This window comes from Trachemys scripta, chromosome 5 (genome assembly GCF_013100865.1).
Source record: "Trachemys scripta elegans isolate TJP31775 chromosome 5, CAS_Tse_1.0, whole genome shotgun sequence".
In the NCBI taxonomy this organism is placed as follows: Eukaryota; Metazoa; Chordata; order Testudines; family Emydidae; genus Trachemys; species Trachemys scripta.
The window spans coordinates 23,637,992-23,657,397 of NC_048302.1; the positions used below are offsets into that span (position 1 = coordinate 23,637,992).

General features: G+C 45.8%; 1 protein-coding gene across 1 annotated transcript in view; it reads right to left on the reverse strand.

Annotated features, from left to right (window-relative positions):
- The window catches only part of AFF1 (AF4/FMR2 family member 1), a 170,827-nt gene that overhangs the window by 140,391 nt on the left and 11,030 nt on the right, over window positions 1-19,406 (reverse strand). The window contains exon 2 of the mRNA XM_034770707.1: window positions 18,743-18,805. Coding sequence (XP_034626598.1) covers window positions 18,743-18,777 — 35 coding nt within the window. The 5' untranslated portion in view covers window positions 18,778-18,805. The remainder of the gene's footprint in view (window positions 1-18,742; window positions 18,806-19,406) is intronic.

Here is a 19,406-nt window from a genome sequence, read left to right on the forward strand (position 1 = left end):
GCAAAAAGAAGAACAGGAGTACTTGTGGCACCTTAGAGACTAACAAATTTAATAAATTTGTTAGTCTCTAAGGTGCCACAAGTACTCCTGTTCTTCTTTTTGCGGATACAGACTAACATGGCTGCTACTATGAAAAAAGACAGCAGTAATTTCTGGGTGCCCAACTTGAAACACTTTAACAAGGTCTTCGTTGAACATTAAACATTGACAGCCATAGTGATTTTGGCTGTATGTCACTGTCACTAGTCAGTTGGGCCAAGCATTGCAACCTTTACACAAAACAAATAACTAGAGCACTGCACCTGCATCTTCCCCCTTATGATCCACTAAGGGCACCTACTCAGGCTCCCAGCTCCTAAACCAGGACTTCTCTTGGGCTGAGACCCACACCTCTCCCCCTGCTGACCGGGGGTTTTCCAGGCTGCACAGTTCCTTGCCTACACTGTAATATCCCCAGCAAGTCAGGATGCCTAACAATAGGGTTACCATATTTGTACACTGAGAAAGGAGGACACTCCATGGGGCCCCTGGCCCCACCCCAACTCCGCCCCTTCCCCACCCCCATTCCAACCCCTTCCCCACCCAAAGTCCCTGTCCCAATTCCGCCCCCTCTCTGCCCTATTGACCCCCTTCCCCAAATCCCAGCCCCGCCTCCTCCACTGAGCTCGCCACATTTCCCCTCCCTCCCAGCCACCCGAAACAGCTGCTTCCTCCCCGGGCTCCCACTGCTCTCCAGCCGGGCACTTCCCGCGTGTAGCAGCAGCCGGAGCCGGGGAGGCGGGAAGTTGCTTCGGGCCCCAGTCCTGCCCCCGAACTGGGCATCCCAGCCCCAGCGCGCTCCCACCTGCGAGGCTGCACCCCAGCCGCAGGCTCCCTCTCTGGCTGGGCTGGAGCAGAAAAGTGCTGCGTGCATGGCCCGGGCCGTGCCCCCAGGCTCAGGGGAACCTCCACCCTGCTCCCAGCTGGACCCAGTGAGGCTGCAGCAGATCAGGCCAGGCAGCTGTGGGAGGCGCTGCAACGTGGACCCTTCCCAAGTCGGGGAGCTCGGGCTCCCGGGAGCTGCCACCTTGTGCCGAGAAACTTTCTCCTGCGCCGGGACCAGGCAGCAGCTCCACAGTGGGGGAGGCAGCCCCAGCTGCATGGACCGCTGGTGGGGGGAGGGGGGACTCCTTGCATGGCCGAGACAGATGGGGGGAGACTGATGCTCTGCCAGAGCCGCGGGGAATGCTCGGAGGAGGGAGAAGCAGCCGCGGGTCCCCCGCAGCTACCTGCAGAGATGCCACCGCGGGCGCGGGGTTGCAGCAGCACAGGGGGAGGGGGTTGGCAATCCACAGGCTGCAGCGAGCTGACACCCCAAGAGGAGAGGGGGCAGGGTAGGGTTATCATACCTCCGTATTTTCCAGACTTTTATATATATTTAAAAAATCCTCCCGGACGGCGATTAACAACTAAAAAGCAGGACATGTCCAGGAAAATACGGACGTATAGTAACCCTACCTAACAGCCCAACGTCTGCACTTTGCTTTCTCACTGAAGGCTGTGATCCTGAATGCAGGGGGGTGGGGGGGAGTACAGCAGGGTAGGAGTTCAGATGCAGGGGGGTCTGGGCATTGGGGGGGCCAGATGCACAGCAGTTGGGTGGATATTGGAGCAGCTCCCCGTACAGTAACTTCTACCCTCACAAATGAGGAATGATGGGGCAGGAAGTGGGGTGGGGTGCAGAGCCGGGGAGGTTTCTGGGTGTGGGTCTAACCTGGCCCTGGCTGCTCCGTGCAGGGGAAGTGTGCTCCTCCCCCACCTCCAGTCCAGCTGGGACTAGCAGCTGAGCCTGGAACAGGATAGAAGGCACTGGTCAGAGCATGGGGCTGGGGAGAGCTGGGTGCAGGGGGTCTCCAGATGCAGGGAGTGAGGGTTCGACAGGAGGGTCTGGATATAGATGCATAGGGTTGGATCTGACCCAGCACTGGTGGGGGGAGTCCCCAGCCTCTTCCCTTCCCCCCGCAGTGATTTACCTCTCTGCCAGCGGCTTTGGATGCCCAAAACGACACTTCCACATTGCTGGGGAAGGGCGTGTGGCTGTTCTTGCGGCTTCCCTGTTAGAAAGTCATTTTTCTGCAGGGAGGCAAAGAAATCTGCGGCAGACATAAATGCTGCACGCACACAGTGGTGCTGAATTGCCCCAAGAGTATTACTGGCATAATAAAACACATACTGAAGGTGCAAAGAGGTTAGGTAGGACTGCTGAACATGTTCTAAAAAGTGTACAAGCAATAATACTGCTTATCTCTTTACTCTTCAGTAGGTCTCAAAGCACTGTACAAAGTCAGGATCATTTTACAAATAGAGTAAGTGAGATACCGAGAGATGAAGTGACTTGCCCAAGATTATCCAACAGGCCAGTTCAAAGTCAGGAACAAAACCAGGTCACCTCAGTCCCAGCGCAAGGCTCTATCCGTGAGGCCACCAGTGAAATACTCCACTGAGCCCTGGCAGCTCATCAGCTGGGAAAGAAATAAAACTTCTTCCCCAGTTTCACAGCCTTAAAGGCCAATAGCTAATGTGAAGGTTAGGCATGTTTCACCATATTTTGTACATATTTTTTAAAGTGCTGTATTTTTATTTGCTCAAAGGACTGTAGGCACATTAACTACTTAACCCCACACAATTCCCCAGTAAGGTAAGTAGTATTAGGCTGTAAAGTCTCTTGTGTAGCTGCTCTGTGCTAACCGGAGAGAAATCTTCTGTCAGCATAACCAAACCACCCCCAATAAGCGGTGGAAGCTATTTCGGCAGAAGAGGAGTAGGGAAACTTAGGCTATGTCCACACTAGCGCGTTTGTCGGTGAATCTTATGTCAGCCAGGGGTGCGTTTTTTCACACCCCAACCGACAAAAGTTTTACTGACACAAGTGCTAGTGTAGACATAGCTTTAGTTTCCCTATTTCTAAAATGGGGATGTGGCAGAAAGGCAATGTACGCTGCCCAAGGCCACACAGTAAGTCAGTTAGCAGAGCCATCACAAGGACCCCCTCACTCTCACCCCTGTGCACAGTCCTCCACATTGCCTTCAACTTTGAGACTTTCCAAATGCACCCAACCTTGGGCATCAGTACAATTACTTCCATTAGGGCAACAACAACAACAAAACCCACATCCACGTTCAAGTTTACCCATCACTCCTCCCCCAACAATTCATCCCTCTCCCTGAGAAAAGTTGTGGAGGACAAAAATATTCGGAATTTGAGAACAGAAGTTGCTTAACCAGTGAAAGGAACTTTTGTTTTTAAATATAACCAAAAAATGCTGATAATTAAACACACCATTATTATTTAGAATGCAGTAGTGCCTAAAGTATGGTAGGGGTTTTCCAAAGACGTGCTCTGTCCTCAGGAGTTATCGTTACAAATAATACCTGAGATCTCCGACAGGAAAAGAAATTGGGGGTGGAAATCTATAATTTTCAGTTTACTTGCACATTTGAAAAGTTGTGTGTGAAACGTTCAGTTTCATCTCGTTGCATGCATCTTTTTTGCAAAGAAAAGATTATTTTTTTTTTAAAGGAAAATGTGATAGGCTGGGGCAGGTGTAGGTTTCAAGTTGGTGGTTTACGTTTAATGATTTAGGATCTTTTGTTTTTATAGCATTTCAGTTCATGTTTAGGACTGTCACAATATCAATAAATAATAATGAACTGTTAGTATCAGTCAAAATTTACTAATCAGCTGGATTTTTAGCATGTAAATCTTTTGTTAAAAAATATTAAAAATTGTCTTGAGCTTTCTCCCCCATGCTAAAAAACCCAAATAATTTTCCAGTATACTAGTTGTAAGATATACTCCTCAAATAATTATGAAATAGGAATTCTAATTGCAAGCAAAGGATTTCTGCTAATACCCATAGAAACCTTTGTTTTCTGGCTAATTAAAGGCTATTGGGAATACTTTATTGCACTCTTTTGTAGTGGCTTCCATCCAAAGATTACAAAAAACTTTACTCCTGAATTAAGTCCCACTACCTGCTTGGAAGTTAGTGAAGTATCCCCATTTTACAGATGGGTAAACTGCGGCACAAAGTTGTTAAGCAAGTAGCCTAATGTCTGTCTCACAGCCATTTTGTGGCAGTTTGGGGATTAGAACATGCCAGTTTACAACTCCAACTACTTCAACCACAAAACCATCCTTCTCCTCAAGGAAACAAACAGTGGCGCAACATGACTTCTAAGACAAGCAGGAACAACCCAGCCTCCTTTAATTAAAAGCCAGCTTTCCTAATTAAACAGAGGACCAAAGACAATTTATTTTCCAGTACACGTGTGGGTGTGTATATCAAACATGATAACACTTTTTTTTTTTTTTTTTTTTGGGGAAGATTGAGAGAATACCACTAAATTATGTCAAGTTTCAGAGTAACAGCCGTGTTAGTCTGTATCCGCAAAAAGAAGAACAGGAGTACTTGTGGCACCTTAGAGACTAACAAATTTATTTATTTATGCTCTAATAAATTTGTTAGTCTCTAAGGTGCCACAAGTACTCCTGTTCTTCTTTTTACTAAATTATGTGACTTCCTTTCCTTCGGATCTATTTCAAATCTGCTCAAGAAAGGCCCAGGACTGGAAAAACACGGTGATCCAGGTCAGATTGAAGGAATATGGGCAGAGCCATATAGGGCATTTTTCACAGTACCCGGCTACTCTGCCCCTAGTTGAAACCAGCTCTATTATTTCCCCTTGTTTAATGAGCACTCACATTCACTCAAATATATATTTTTAAAAATTCTAGGCAAACCTGTATGCTGTCAAGAAGCACCCTTCTCCATAGATATGTGACATCAAAGAATTAAGATACAATTTTCTTCCAGTCGTAAGTACATCCCTTTTCCAGATATTGATATGCATACACTAACATTCTTTGATATCGTGGCATTTAAAGGTCTGTACAAAGAAACATGCTATGTTGAATTGTATTTATAGATCTGATGGACAGCAATGCTGCATACTATATAAAATGCTTAAATATATGAAAAGGAATTTATATTTTTATTACTTGAATCAGGTATTGTATTTCATAGAATCATAGGATTAGAAAGGACTGCAAGGGTCATCTAGTCTAACCCCCTGCCAAGATGTCAGCTAGTCTAACCCCCTCCAGCAATCAATGGCCAAAATGTTAATATAACAACAAACTGACATATTGTGATCAATTTTAAACATTGTTAAATCCTTTTTATCATCAGTTAATTTGAAGAACACTCATAAGCAATAATAATAAAAAAAATACCACCAGGTTTCTTTTACACTTCACTGAATTCTTTTCCTGGGAAAAAAATATAAATAAAAGCCTGACATACTGATGTAATTAGGTAAAGAAAATTATTTGTTGTTTATGTTTTCATTCTCCAGGCCACATGAGCAATTTCCATGTTGGAAGCAATTTGCATAATGGAAACAGAGCAGGGAAGAGGCCAGTGGGAATCACCCTCTTTCTTGGCTATAAACATCCAATAACTTCCAACCAAGCAATGCAAATTTCTTCTTTTAAAAATTATTTATTCCATACCATCCCTGCACATAAAAGCTTACAGACTGAAAAGTCAAATGCCATACAAAAGGTGAGGGGAGAAGAATACATATACTATAGGTGGGGCTGGTGACCAGTCACTTCCCATTATAAGACCCTCTTTTCAAGCTTGTAAAACTTGATCAAACTTTACCTATGTCCCGTGTTTGCCTCAGGTTAATTTTTTTGAAGTTTTTCAGCAAAAACAGTCCAGACATTCCTGGAAACAAAGGTAGGGAAAAATACATTTTACCCATGTTAAAAATTCTGGTGACCTCTTTGTGAAGGTCTAGTGCACCTATGCTCTGGACCAAGGACTTAAAATTTGGCAGGGGGGCTGGCCTTTTTGTCAGGGACATGTCTATTGCTATCCCTATGAAAATCCACCCAAATTTGGCCAAGTTATATGCCTCAGAAAAATTGCAATCTGCCCAGTAGAGTCTTGCTAGATTTTTAGTAGCTAAGGTCTCCAAAGATTCTGTCTGCACTAGGCATGCTTTAGCTTATGACTGAGAAGGCCACTCTCTGCAGCTTTGGGCCGGGCTAGGTTAAGCCACTGAAACAGAAAGCCGGGAAGGTGTGTCTCTTCTGCTCTTGACCCAGGCAGGAGGAAGCTTCCTGCTTCAAATGCAGAGGGGACAAGAAGGAGACCTGGGAGACTGTGACTCAAGAATTTCTTGATGCCAACTGCCAAAAGGGGGAGAGGGGAGCTACTGGAATCTCATGAGTTTGGTGTGTGTAGTCTAGTTCACCAAAGAATGTCACGTGGTCTCAAATGGAAGCAGGTGTCACACTGGACATCAATATCATTGTGATATGTACATACAGATATTGAGTAAGGAGTTACATGTTCTTAAGAGTCTTTGTATCAAGGTGCTGATCACCAGCAAAGGTGAAAAGCAGGTTTTTTGTCAGACAGATGTTTATTCATCTGTTTACATGTAAATTGTCTTTCACAATGAGCTTATCACCAGTCTGAGCTGAATGTAAATAAAGGATCCTCAGAACTTCAGACAGAATCTAACAGGAAAAAAACAGCAGGGGAGAGAACCTTATCTGGAGGTGCACTTCAAAGGGTTGGGAGGCAGAGAAGACATCCAGGCACTCTTCACCAAGGAAATAAAAGCACAGTAGTTTTGCTTCATGAAAAAAGCATCTCAATCAGGCTTGACTAAAAACACTGTGGAGAACTTTGGTCAGATAAAACTTCTTTAGACGGGAGGTTAACCTGTTAGTTAAGTTTAGTCTCTAGAAAGCGCGTTATGATTTTGTTTTAGATGTAACCGTTTCCAATATTCTTTCTTACTATCACTTAAGTGACTCAAGGTCCCTTCCAGTCCTACGATTCTATGAAATCTCTATTATTTGACAATAAATTTATCCTTGTTTCACTATAAATATAGCTCAGTGCTGTGGCGTTAAGCTAAGTGCTGGTCCTGAGCTGAATCTTACAAGCCGGTGTTTTCTGTTCCTTTGGGAACTGCGGGCCTGGTAATTCTGTGAGTGTCCAATGGATAAGGGGCTGGACACTGCAGGGAAGGTTCCGAGGACTGAGGGGTTGGTGTGTGCCTGAGAGCAATTCCTGTGGAGGTCTAGAGGGACCGCTTGTGCTGCCAGGGCCTGCTGTTTTCAGGGAGTTGATCCACAGCAAGTACAAGGCTGCCTCACACTAAGGGCAATTGGCAATTGCCACCCTGGGGAGCATCACAGGGCAGGGGAGGGTGTATATTAAAACAAGGGCTTTGGAGAGGGGGAAACTGGGACTAAGGAGCCAGAAACAGACACTGGGAAGCAGTACGTGTACCAGAGACTGAGAACCAAAGAGGAGGAAGGAAGAGGATGGGAGAAGACAAACCTGACAAGTAGACATGCTGCAAGGGGAGAACTACGAGTGGCTGGTTTAAGAGACTGGGACAAGGAGCTGTGGGGTCAGGGGAAAGAAACTAGATGATGAGCCCAAGGAGGGAGACTGGGAGCCACTGGGGCCAGAGAAACAGACTGGGCAAGAGGACTGGGACTGGGAGCAGGGAGGAAAAGTTTGAAGGGGATGCAGGAAAAGAGGTCAAGCTAAGGAGGGAGGAGGAATGGGCACAACAGTCTGTGTCCACCAGAGCACATTCCCCTCCAGAGTCTGGAATAGAACCAATGATTTCTGAGATTGTCATTTCTCTACTGTCAGCAAGTATGCGTGAAACTCACTGACAAACAGTCTCTCTCATATCCCCCTCTAGTGCTGGACCACATAGAGGATGACAACCTACTATCGCTATCAGTCAGGGCCGGCTCCAGGCACCAGCTGAGCAAGCTGGTGCTTGGGGCGGCAGATTGTTGGAGGCGGCATTCTGCCCAGTCCTAGGGCGGAAGGCCGCTTTTGTTTTGTTTTGTTCTTGTTCCGCTCCTGCCGCCCTGTAGGGGGCAGCGGCGCGGAGAACCAGAGCGCCCTGCAGGGCAATCCTCTTCCTTCCCTCCCCCCCACCAGAGCGGAGCCCTCCTGGCAGGAGGCAGCGCAGCGGGAGGGGCCGCGTGGCAGCGCCCCTGCTGTAGCCCTGGTCGCCCCCTTCTCTCTCTCTCCTGCCCGCTCCTTCCCCCTGCCCCCACCCCGGCCGGTACCCCAGCTGCGGGCCGGGTTTTTTTTTTTTTTTGCTTGGGACGGCCAAAAAGCCAGAGCCGGCCCTGCTATCAGTTACTCCAACAGCTTAAGTGACAGATGTCCATGCAGTAGATCTAAAGAATCCAACTCTGCTGATGACCCATGTTGGTGTCAATATAAAGCCATATGATTTTATTTCTGTTTTTGCTTTCTCCTTTTAAAAACCTAGGAAATTACACATAAAAAACTATGTTAAAAGAACACTATTAAAGTACTGTACATAAGTCAAGCACTCAAAAGTTAGGAAATGCCCCAATGAAGGTTGGCTATGCAACCTTAATTTAGCCTCTTCGTGCGTTTGCATAATGATACAGCCTTTAATTACATGATCACACACTATTTTTCCACAGGATGTCTACCTCATTCAGTGCACAAGATGGACCTGCTATAGGGATGAATCACAGCTGTTTAGGAAAGGAGGCTATTATTTGTAAGACACCTGCCTAATTTTTGCATAAGTTGGAAGGTGTGTGGTGAACAAGGCAGGGAATGGCAGAAAAAGAAAACAGTGTCATGTTGAACACTGCCCTTGAAAACTGGATTCTATCCCTGCCTCTGCTACAGAAATCCTATGTGATGCTGGGCAAGTCCCTTAATCTAAACTTTTTACAGTTTGTCCCTATTTGTGTGTTCCGCACTTTCTGGGTGCCTGATTTGATACACTAGGATCTGAGCTGCAAGAGTGCTGAGCACTTACAGATGGAAAAGAAGTCAATAGGATCTGTGCTATACAATGCTAAGTACTCTGAAAAATCAGGTCCTCGTTGTCTCAAACTGGCATCCAAAATCAGTGGAAACTTTTGACCTTCATCTTTCTGCCTCAGCTCTTCATCTGTAAAATAAGGATAATAGCATTGCTTCACCTCACAGGGGTATTGTGAAAATGAATTAATGTTTGCGAAGTACTCCGATAGTATAACAATGAGCCGCACAGAAAAGCCCAAGAAACAATTAATAAGTCTGTCTTTAGAGCAGGGTTTGAATCATGTGGCCACACACTGAACAATGAGGAGAACACAAAATATTGAACAGCTGCTCATTAAGTGAACGCCATCCACCCTGTGCACTGAATGAGGCAGTGTTCTGTGGAAAAGATACATGATCACATAGTTAAGAGACTGTATCACAGTGCATCAGAGTGGATACAAATATATTTTTTTATTTATTTTAAATCGGAAATTTAAATACTTTTAAAATTTTTATTTAGATTATTATGTTTCTTTTTTTAAAATAAATCTGTTTAAATTTAAATCTGAATTTAATACAAAATATTTTAAGCCCAAAATATATAAGTATTATTTAGTTGTAAATGTGACACGTTTTTATATAAGAAGTTCATGTATGCAAAACATTTCAGGTTCTTTTATTTAATACAAATGATTTTTTATATGCGGTTGTGTGTTTAATTAAACTCCAGTTACCATCAGGAAGGCCAAAGCACAATTGGAGTTGCAGCGAGCAAGGGATGTGAAGGATAACAAGAAGGGTTTCTACAGGTATGTGAGCAACAAGAAGGTGGTCAGGAAAAGCGTGGGACTCTTACTGAATGGGGGAGGCAACCTAGTGAAAGACCATGTGGAAAAAGCCGAAGTACTCAATGCTTTTTTTGCCTCAGTCTTCACAGACAAGGTCAGCTCCCAGACTGCTGCACTGGGCAGCACAGTATGGGGAGGAGGTGAGCAGCCCTCAGTGGTGAAAGAACAGGTTAAGGACTATTTAGAAAAGCTGGACATGCACAAATCCATGGGGCCAGATGCAATGCATCTGAGGGTGCTGAGGGAGTTGGCTAATGTGATTGCAGAGCCATTGGCCACTATCTTTGAAAACTCATGGCGATCGGGGGAGGTAACGGATGATTGGAAAAAGGCAAATATAGTGCCCATCTTTAAAAAAGGGAAGAAGGTGAATCTGGGGAACTACAGACCAGTCAGCCTCACCTCAGTCCCTGGAAAAATCATAAGGAATACATTTTGAAACACTTAGAGGAGAGGAAGGTCATCAGGAAAAGTCAACATGGATTCACCAAGGGCAAGTCATGCCTGACCAACCTGATTGCCTTCTATGATGAGATAACTGGCTCTGTGTATATGGAGAAAGCGATGGACGTGATATACCTTGACTTTAGCAAAGCTTTCGATACGGTCTCCCCCAGTATTCTTGCCAGCAAGTTAAAGTAGTATGGATTGATGAATGGACTATAAAGGTGGCTAGATTGTCAGGCTCAACGAGTAATGATCAACGGCTCGATGTCTAGTTTGCAGCTGGTATCAAGCAGAGTGCCCATGAGGTCAGTCCTGGGGCCGGTTTTGTTGAACATCTTCATTAACGATCTGGGTGATGGGATGGACTGCACCCTCAGCAAGTTTGCAGATGACACTAAGCTGGGGGAGAGGTAGATAAGCTGGAGGGTAGGGATAGGGTCCAGAGTGACCTGGACAAAGTGAAGAAGAAATCTGATGAGGTTCAACAAGGACAAGTGCAGAGTCCTGCACTTAGGACTGAAGAATTCCATGCACAGCTACAGACTAGGGACCGACTGGCTAAGTGGCAGTTCTGCAGAAAAGGATCTGGGGGTTACAATGGACCAAAAGCTGGATATGAGTCAACAGTGTGCCCTTGTTGCCAAGAAGACTAATGGCATATTGGGCTGCATTAGTAGGAGCATTGCCACCAGATCGAGGGAAGTGATTATTCCCCGCTATTCAGGACTGGTGAGGCCACATCTGGAGTACTGCGTCCAGTTTTGGGACCCACACCACAGAAAGGATGCGGACAAATTGGAAAGAGTCCAACGGAAGGCAACAAAAATGATTAGGGGGCTGGGGCACATGACATATGAGGAGAGGCTGAGGGAACTGGGCTTATTTAGTCTGCAAAAGAGAAGAGTGAGGGGGAATTTGATAGCAGCCTTCAACTACCTGAAGGGGGGTTCCAAAGAGGATGGAGCTAGGCTGTTCTCAGGAGTGGCAAATAACAAAACAAGAAGCAATGGTCTCAAGTTGCAGTGGGGGGGGGAGGAACCCCTTTGATGTGCCAGGTTCGACTGGATCACACTCTTCCTTCAGGGTGGGCCACATGGTCTCACCACCTCCTCAGACTGAACCCCTGGGGCTTGAGCACTCCTGCTTCATGCTGCGAGCTCTGCTCCGCAAGTCCAACTGAGGCTGACTCCTGGTCAGAGACTTCTACACCCTGCAGGGACTAATGCACAGCACCCGGCATTTGCAGTGATACTCAAGTGGTGTCTTCAAAACAGGAGGGTTTTTTACTCAGTTGGAACATAGCACTGGAAGTCCTTCAGTTAGCATCATCCATTCTGGTCAAACCAGAGCAATTCACCAGCCAAGCTGGAGTGAACTCCATTTTCAGGGTCTGAGTTTTTCTCTCCATCCTTCGTCAGTTCCCGAGTGAGAGCTTCCGCTTCTTCCAGAGTCCACATTTATTCCCCCACCTTAAGCCTCAAAGTCCCCTTTGTTCTCGAGCTGAGGTCTCTGCTAAGCTTCCCTGCTGAGAGGCAGGGGAATCCTCCCTCTCTCTGGGTCGTTGGTTGCTAGGTGTCAATGTCCTTGCATCATCATCAGATTTTCTACTGATATGGGTCCACCTTGGCCAGTCCTTTTTAATGACCCATTCCATCCCCACAGGCAGCTAGATGAGACACACCTATGTCTCTTAGCCTGCCCTAAGAGCAAACAATCCTTTTCCTCCCTACCAGATAGCCAAGCAAAGTATAGGGGAAACTGAGGCACACATAGGCATCACGAAAAATATTACAAAAAATTCCCACTTAGTCATAGATACATGAACGGGGCATAGAGGGTACTGCACACCCAGGGGTGCATGGAGGGCCCCAGAGACAGGAGATGCCCCCAGTCCCCCAGACTGAGTGCAAGGTAAAAGCATTGTCCGCTTTGCATGGGGCAGGGGCGTGGGGACAACTGGGGAGGATTGGGGGGAGGGAGTGCTGAGTAACTAGATCAGAGCTGGGGTGAGGACTTGGAGCAGAACTAGGAAAATGGGGGGGCTGGATTGGGGATGTGTGGAACTGGGTTTCAGAATTGGGAAGAGGGGCCCTAACTTATTCTTTCACCAGGGTCCTTTGGGTCCTTGTTACACCACTGGTCAGATTATTTAAATTTAAAAGCATCCACTCATTTTAAGGAAAGAAGAGAGGAAGAGAATCCAACCCATGTCCCTAGTTAGAGGAATGAGTGTCATCCATTTTATTAAATACTGATTAGATGAAGTATATAGGTAACCTTTCCATAACACATTCACAGTAAGAGAATATTTACTTATACAGAGAAAAAGTAGGTCAAATACATGCACCTACCAATTTTTCCAAACATCTCATTATACTTAAGTATTAATAAAGTAATGGGTTAAAAAAAATAAAAAAGCATATACACACATCCTCACTCTCACTTCTCAAGAGTCAGTGCTGTCTTAATTAAAAGGTCTTTTCCCAGCTCTGTTTACAAGAATTGCCACCGTTTACCACCATTGGAGATTCCTTTTCACTCTGAGGTGAAAAGGGTCAGACACATTATGTTTGTGTTTCCAAGTAGCTGAAGCAGACATGCAGTTGCCTTTTTCATTTGCCAAGGGGTTCTCGGCAACAGGTCAGTGAATGACCTTTTCAAAGGAACGAGTTAGCCTTCCGTATGCATCCAATATTATGTCAAGCTGCATTTCTCAAAACCACCAATCATTTCTCAGCAAAATGGGGTCTTGCCCTGTATTTCCTCCAGTGGAATTGCCAAGCAGCCAATCACACTGCCTCCTGCTTTCACTCAGAGGCTGATTCTTTCTTAACTGGATTAATATTTTTCTGATGCTGGAGCACAAACCCCACACAATTAAAATCCCAAGTACTGTCTGTGGCTTGCTGCTCCTGTGCCCCCAGTCAGGGGGCATGAAATTCAGGACTTAAGCAGTGATCCCTACATGCAGAAATGCAGGCCCATTTTATCATTTTACACCTTCTCTTTACAGCAGATTCATCCCTTTAATCACAATACTGGGATCATTCCAGAGTCCTCTCAGTGCTTCTCCTTCCAAACAACAAAGAGACTGAATTACACACTACTAAGTTGTTAGGCAAGTCCATATTCCCCACACCACAGGTTATACAGCTAGCAGGAGGCACACACCCTTACGTTGCTACTGTAAGTGTGTGTGGAGGGGTGGGGGGGGGGTAGGAAGTCACAGAACCTTATACTAGGCTTTGGCTACACTGGTGCTGTACAGCGCTGCAACTTGCTGCGCTCAGGGGTGTGAAAAAACACACCCCTGAACGTGAGTACAGCGCTGTAAAGGGCCAGCGTAACCAGTGCATGCAGCGCTGCATGCTCGCTCACAGCGCTGCAAGCTATTCCCCTCGGAGAGGTGGAGTACATACAGCGCTGCGAGAGCTCTCTCGCAGCGCTGGCTGCGCGACTACACTCGCGCTTCACAGCGCTGCCGCTGTGAAGTCCCAAGTAGAGCCAAGCCCTAGATAGTCTCCCAGATACAGAAAATAAGGGCTTGTCTACACTGGCACTTTACAGCACTGCAACTTTCTCGCTCAGGGATGTGAAAAAACACACCCCTGAGCACTGCAAGATTCAGCACTGTAAAGTGCCTGTGTAGACAATGCACTAGCGTTGGTAGCTATTCCCCTTGTGGAGGTGGATTTTTTTTATAGTGCTGGGAGAGCTCTCTCTCCCAGCGCTGTCTTATGCTGTGACTACACAACCACATCAAAGCACTGCCGCGGCAGCGCTTTAACGTTGCTAGTGAAGACATGCCCTAAATCTGTAAATCCCACAATCCTGCTTCCTCAAGGTTGAACTGCAAAGCCAGCAATGCACTGAAACTCAAGAGTGCAAGCAGACATGAAAAGCCAGTTTAACTAGGTAAATAAGGCTGTGGATTAGAGAGACAAGGTGGGTGAGGTAATCTTTTTTTTGGATCAACTTCTGTTGGTGAGAGAGAAAAGTTTTTGAGCTTTCACAAGGTTATTCAGGTCTGGGAAACTATAGAGGGATGTAGGTCTGTAGTGTCACAATGAAAAATACCAGGTGAAACAGATTGTTTAGCATAAGTAGCTAACATATATTTTAAGCAACCATTCAACGTGATGTGGCCTGTTAACACCCCTCCAGTCACATGGGGGGAAAGTAAGAGGGGGACAGCTGAGGCGGGAAGGGAGTTGTTAGTGGGTTACAGATTGTTGTAATAAACCATAAATCCAGTGTCTCTATTCAGTCCATTATTGTTAGCATCTAGCAAAATTATGAATTTAAGCTCCCAGGCTTGTCTTTCGAAAGTATTGTGCGGGTTTCCTTGAAGATGAGGAGGGATAGGCCAGATATAGAGTGATCATTTTGTGAAAAGTGTTCACCCAGAGATGATAGGGTGTTTTTGTCTTTTATCATTTTCATTCATTCCTCCACAAACTCTGAAACATTAAAAACCTCCCTCAAAATGCCATCCTTGCCACCACAGATGTCACTTCCCTACATGGCAGGGGTGGCCAAGCCACGGCTCGTGAGCCACATGGGACTCTTTTACAGTTAAAGTGTGGCTTGTGGAGCCCCCCCATGTCCCTCCCCCCCATTCTCCGCCTACCAGACTGGGTGGGGGGAAGCTCGGGGCTTCTGTCTGGCGGCTGGGTGGTGGGGCTTCAGCCTTGTGAATCATGTATGCCAGAGCCTGGGGCTCCTGTGGGTCTGAAGCTCCCCTTGCTACGGGGCTGAAGTTCCAAGTCCCATCAGGCGCTCCTGGCTCTCGAACTTCTGAAGATTATCGTATGCGGCTCGGAGGATCAGTAAGTTTGGCCACCCCGCTATACACCAACATCCCTCACAATGACAGCATAGCTGCCTGCCTCAAATATTTACAAGACAATGGACCGCCCTCAGATATCCACCCCAAACACATCGCCAAACTCATCCATTTCATCCTCACATATAACAAATGTTACATTCAACAACAAAGACTTTGTCCAAACCATGGGAGCAGCACTGGATACTAGGATGGCTTCTTAATATGCCAATCTCTTCATGGGCCACAGTGAAGAATTTCTGGGCAAATGCACCACAAAACCAATGATATACCTGAGATACATCCAAGATATTTTCATCCTCTGCACAGACGACAAACTCCCTCAGATTTCCAACACTACTTCAACAACCACCACCCGTCGTCCATTAAACTCTCTCTCAAACACTACCATACTAATATCAGCTGCCTGGACACCACAATCAGCTTCAAGAATGAAACTCCACAGACAACCATATACAAGAGAAATCTACGGAACACCACACCAACCTTCATAGATCCAGTAACCACCCCAAATACACCAAGAAATCTGTTATCTACAGCCAGGCACTCAGATACCACAGAATGTATTCAGAGGAGATACACCTTAACACATTCAAAACCGCCTTCAAAAAACAATGACACTACTTCTCTAGTGGATTGCATTATGAGAGAACCTGCTTCAATACAGAAATAAAACCCCCTCCGACTGCACACTCTTAATTGTCACCTACCATCCCACACTGGAACCCATAGAGACTATCAAACAACCACCACCCATACTCAATGGGGACCCAATCCTAAAAAAAAAAAAAAAAAAAAAAAAACTTTCCTGAACCCCTCTTCCTTCAAACAATCCCCCTCCCCCCCGACTCTCTCCACGCTCATCATTAGAAGCAAGCTTCCTGCCAGAACAACCTGCAGACACATCTCCATTGCTACAACGATCAGTACGTTCAAGATCCAGGGGTCCTACGCATCCCTGTCCCAATATGTGGTGTACTTCATCTAGTGCACCAAATGCCCCGACGACAACTATGTGGGTGAAACCAGACAATCACTATACTCTCCAATGAACTCAACTCAGGAAAATGATGAAAGATAGAAACACCCTATCACCTGTGCGTGAACACTTTTCACATAGCCATCACTCTATCTCACCTAGCCAGCCTCATTCTGAAAGGAAACCTGCAGAATACTTTTAAAAGATGAGCCTGGGAGTTTAAATTCATAACTTTGCTAGATACTAAGCATCATGGACTGAATAGAGACACTGGATTTAAACGATCTATAACCCACAAACAACTCCCTCACCTGCCTCCCCCTCATCCCGTTTCCTCCCTATGACTGGAGAGGTTAACGAGTCACTTCACCTGCAATGGTCCCTGGAAATATGTGTTAACTACTTATGCTAAACAATCTGTTCCAACTTCTATTTAGCTTTGACACACTGATTTCCCAAACCTGAAGAGCAGCTCTGTGAAAGTTCTAAAGCTTGTCTCTCTTCCAACCAACAGAAGTTGGTCCAATAAAATATATTACCTCACCCACCTTGTTTCTCTCTAATATCCTGGGACCAACACGGCTACAACAACACAGTACAACAAAGGCTGTGGATTGTGAGTGATGGCAATGCTGCTGGCCAATGGTGGGCAGGAAGTTGGGAAGGGGTGAGGTGGAGAAGATATTTATGACCCTGATTCAGCAAAACACTTTGGAATGGGTTTAGTTTTAAGCACATCCTTGAAGTTCCACCACTTGGCTGAAATGGGGCCTATGACAACATCTCTGCCATAGTGCATGTCTGTTGGCTAGTGCACAAGTAGTATTGTATAAATGTTAATCAGGTGTCTTGCCTGCCCCGCACAGCTGGAGGAAGACTCCAGACGTGGTAGTGGAAAATAACGACATATTTCCCCCCCTTTCAGGATGATTCTCTACATGAAGTACTATTTTGACTGTAATAACAGCAGAGTTTATGAATGCATATAGTTGTTTAGAAGTGTTCTGCGGATGTTAAAAATAAGATATTAGTGAGAAAGAGGGGGTGGGAGGGAATAGCCAATCACTATTTCAATTAAAAGAAACAGCTTTAAAAAAATGCACCGGCTCATTCATGAATGAGACTATCTTGCAGGCTGCACCCCACTGGCTCTTTGCAGCCATCAGCAGGAATTGCCATCACATTGCTTGGCATTACCTTACTGTTATTCATAGGGTCTTAATGCTTTAAAGATGTTCCACAAGCAACATATGCACTTTCATAAATGGTTAAAATTAACTTGGAGAGGTTTAGATACCTTGTTGGCTTTGGCACCAGAGCTATAAGAAACCACACTGTGAAGAGTGTCAAATGTCCCGATTTATATTCCAATTGAATCAAGATAACAAACATGTGCAGAACACAATGTACCCTGCAGACTCTCAACAGCTGTCAGATTCATTTTGCTGTGATATCTGATCCCAGGATGAGGCAGAGATGTATGCAGGACAGTGATTGAATAAATCCCCATGATTTTTTAATTCATCCATGCGGTTATACATTATGTTCAGACATGGATATCAGAATACAAAAGAGGACATTTCTTGCAAATCTATGCCATTTTAATGAAAAAAATTAATAAAGCTGGATTAATTTTATATAAGAGGTTAGAGGAGGGACTAGTGGTTAGTGAGCTGGCCTGGGTTCAATTTCCTGCTCCACCACTGGCTTCCTGTGACACTTTGGGCAGGTCACAGTCGCTATGTGCCTGAGCTTGCCATCTGTAAAATGGGGATATCAGCACTTCTCTACCTCACAGAGGTGTTGGGAGGATAAACGTATGAAAGGTGATCAGATACTACTGTGATGGGGGCCATCTAAATGCCTTAGATCAAGGGTGGCCAACCTGAGCCTGAGAAGGAGCCAGAATTTACCAATGTGCATTGCCAAAGAACCCCAGTAATATGTCAGCAGCACCCCCCCCATCAGCTTTCCTCCCTCCCTCCTCGCGCCTCCCAGCTACTGGCAGCCCTGCTGCTCAGCACCTCCCCCTTCCTCCCCGCACCTCCGGATCAGCTGTTTCGTGGCATGCAGGAGGGTGGGGGTAGGGGGAGGGAGGAGCGAGGACACGGCAGGCTCGGGGAGGTGGCAGAAAGGGGTGGAGTCAGGGCCGGGCCTGTGGCAGAGCCAGAGGTTGAGCCATGAACACCCCCTGGCACATTGGAAAGTTGGCGTCTATAGCTCCAGCCCAGGAGTCGGTGCCTGTACAAGGAGCCGCATATTAACTTCTGAAGAGCCGCATGTGGCTCCGGAGCCACAGGTTGGCCACCCCTGTCTTAGATAGATACGTTTCATTTGCTAAAGTGATCCTCAACACATCTCCCTTGCATCAAGTTCTCTCACTAACCCTGGGGAAGGGATCAAACCACTGGATGTGTTTTAAGATAGGGCCCCACCCCACTTACCAAACCTGCAGAACTAGTGGCCATTGCTTTGGTGCTGCTGGATAAGTCTTCCCCCACATTGACAGTGGGTGTCAAATGCTTTATTTTACATTGCACTTATATGGAAGAAAGTTACAGTCATCATTGGCTTTTACAAAGAACAGTAGATGGTTTTGTTTTAAATCCATTTTCCCCTCACAACCAGTCTCAAAATGAATGAAGAGAGGTTAAATCTGAACCTATCTGAAAATTAGTTTAAAAAGTAAAAGAGAAGAGTGTGCCCAGTGTTACACTGGGTTAATTCCTACCCATTGGTGCTGCTTGGCGTGTCTGTGGATGCCATTACGACACTTCAGTGTAAATCAGCTCATCTGGAAGAGAAAAGGGGACATTAATACACAAGTAAAAAATATCCAGGTATTTTCCCTTTTGCAAGACATAGCACATAATATTCAGCCTGATCATAGGTGCCACCTAAGCTTTGCTTAAGCAATAATATGGACCAATGGGATCACTTTTCTCCCAACCTGTTGCTCCCCGTAGATGGTCCTGTAGGGCAGGACAGGAGGCTGGGTGTGTCTCATCTCCAGAGACGGGCTCTCTTTCTAGTACCATCCTGCCTGAAATGTCTTGTTAATTTGAAGCAGAAAATTATGCAGGGAAGGAATAGACATCTACAGTTGTGTGTGTATATAGCTGCCTTTCAGCTTTGGTTGTCAGAGGTGACTGATCCATCAGATTGCTCCTTTGATAGCTTGTTTTCTAAAACCATATCGTAATTGAGCAAACTGCAGGTACCCCTACAAAAATAATGCTCTCTGAGTACGATCCTTGAGTGAAGATCAAAAGCAAAAGCAAAACATGCACAGCATTTTTCAGCAGCTCTCCCCAAGTTCAGCTTCTCCCCCCCCCCCCCCCTCAAACCTGCAGGGCAGTCTGAGCTATCAGCCTGAATGACCACGTATTAGCAAG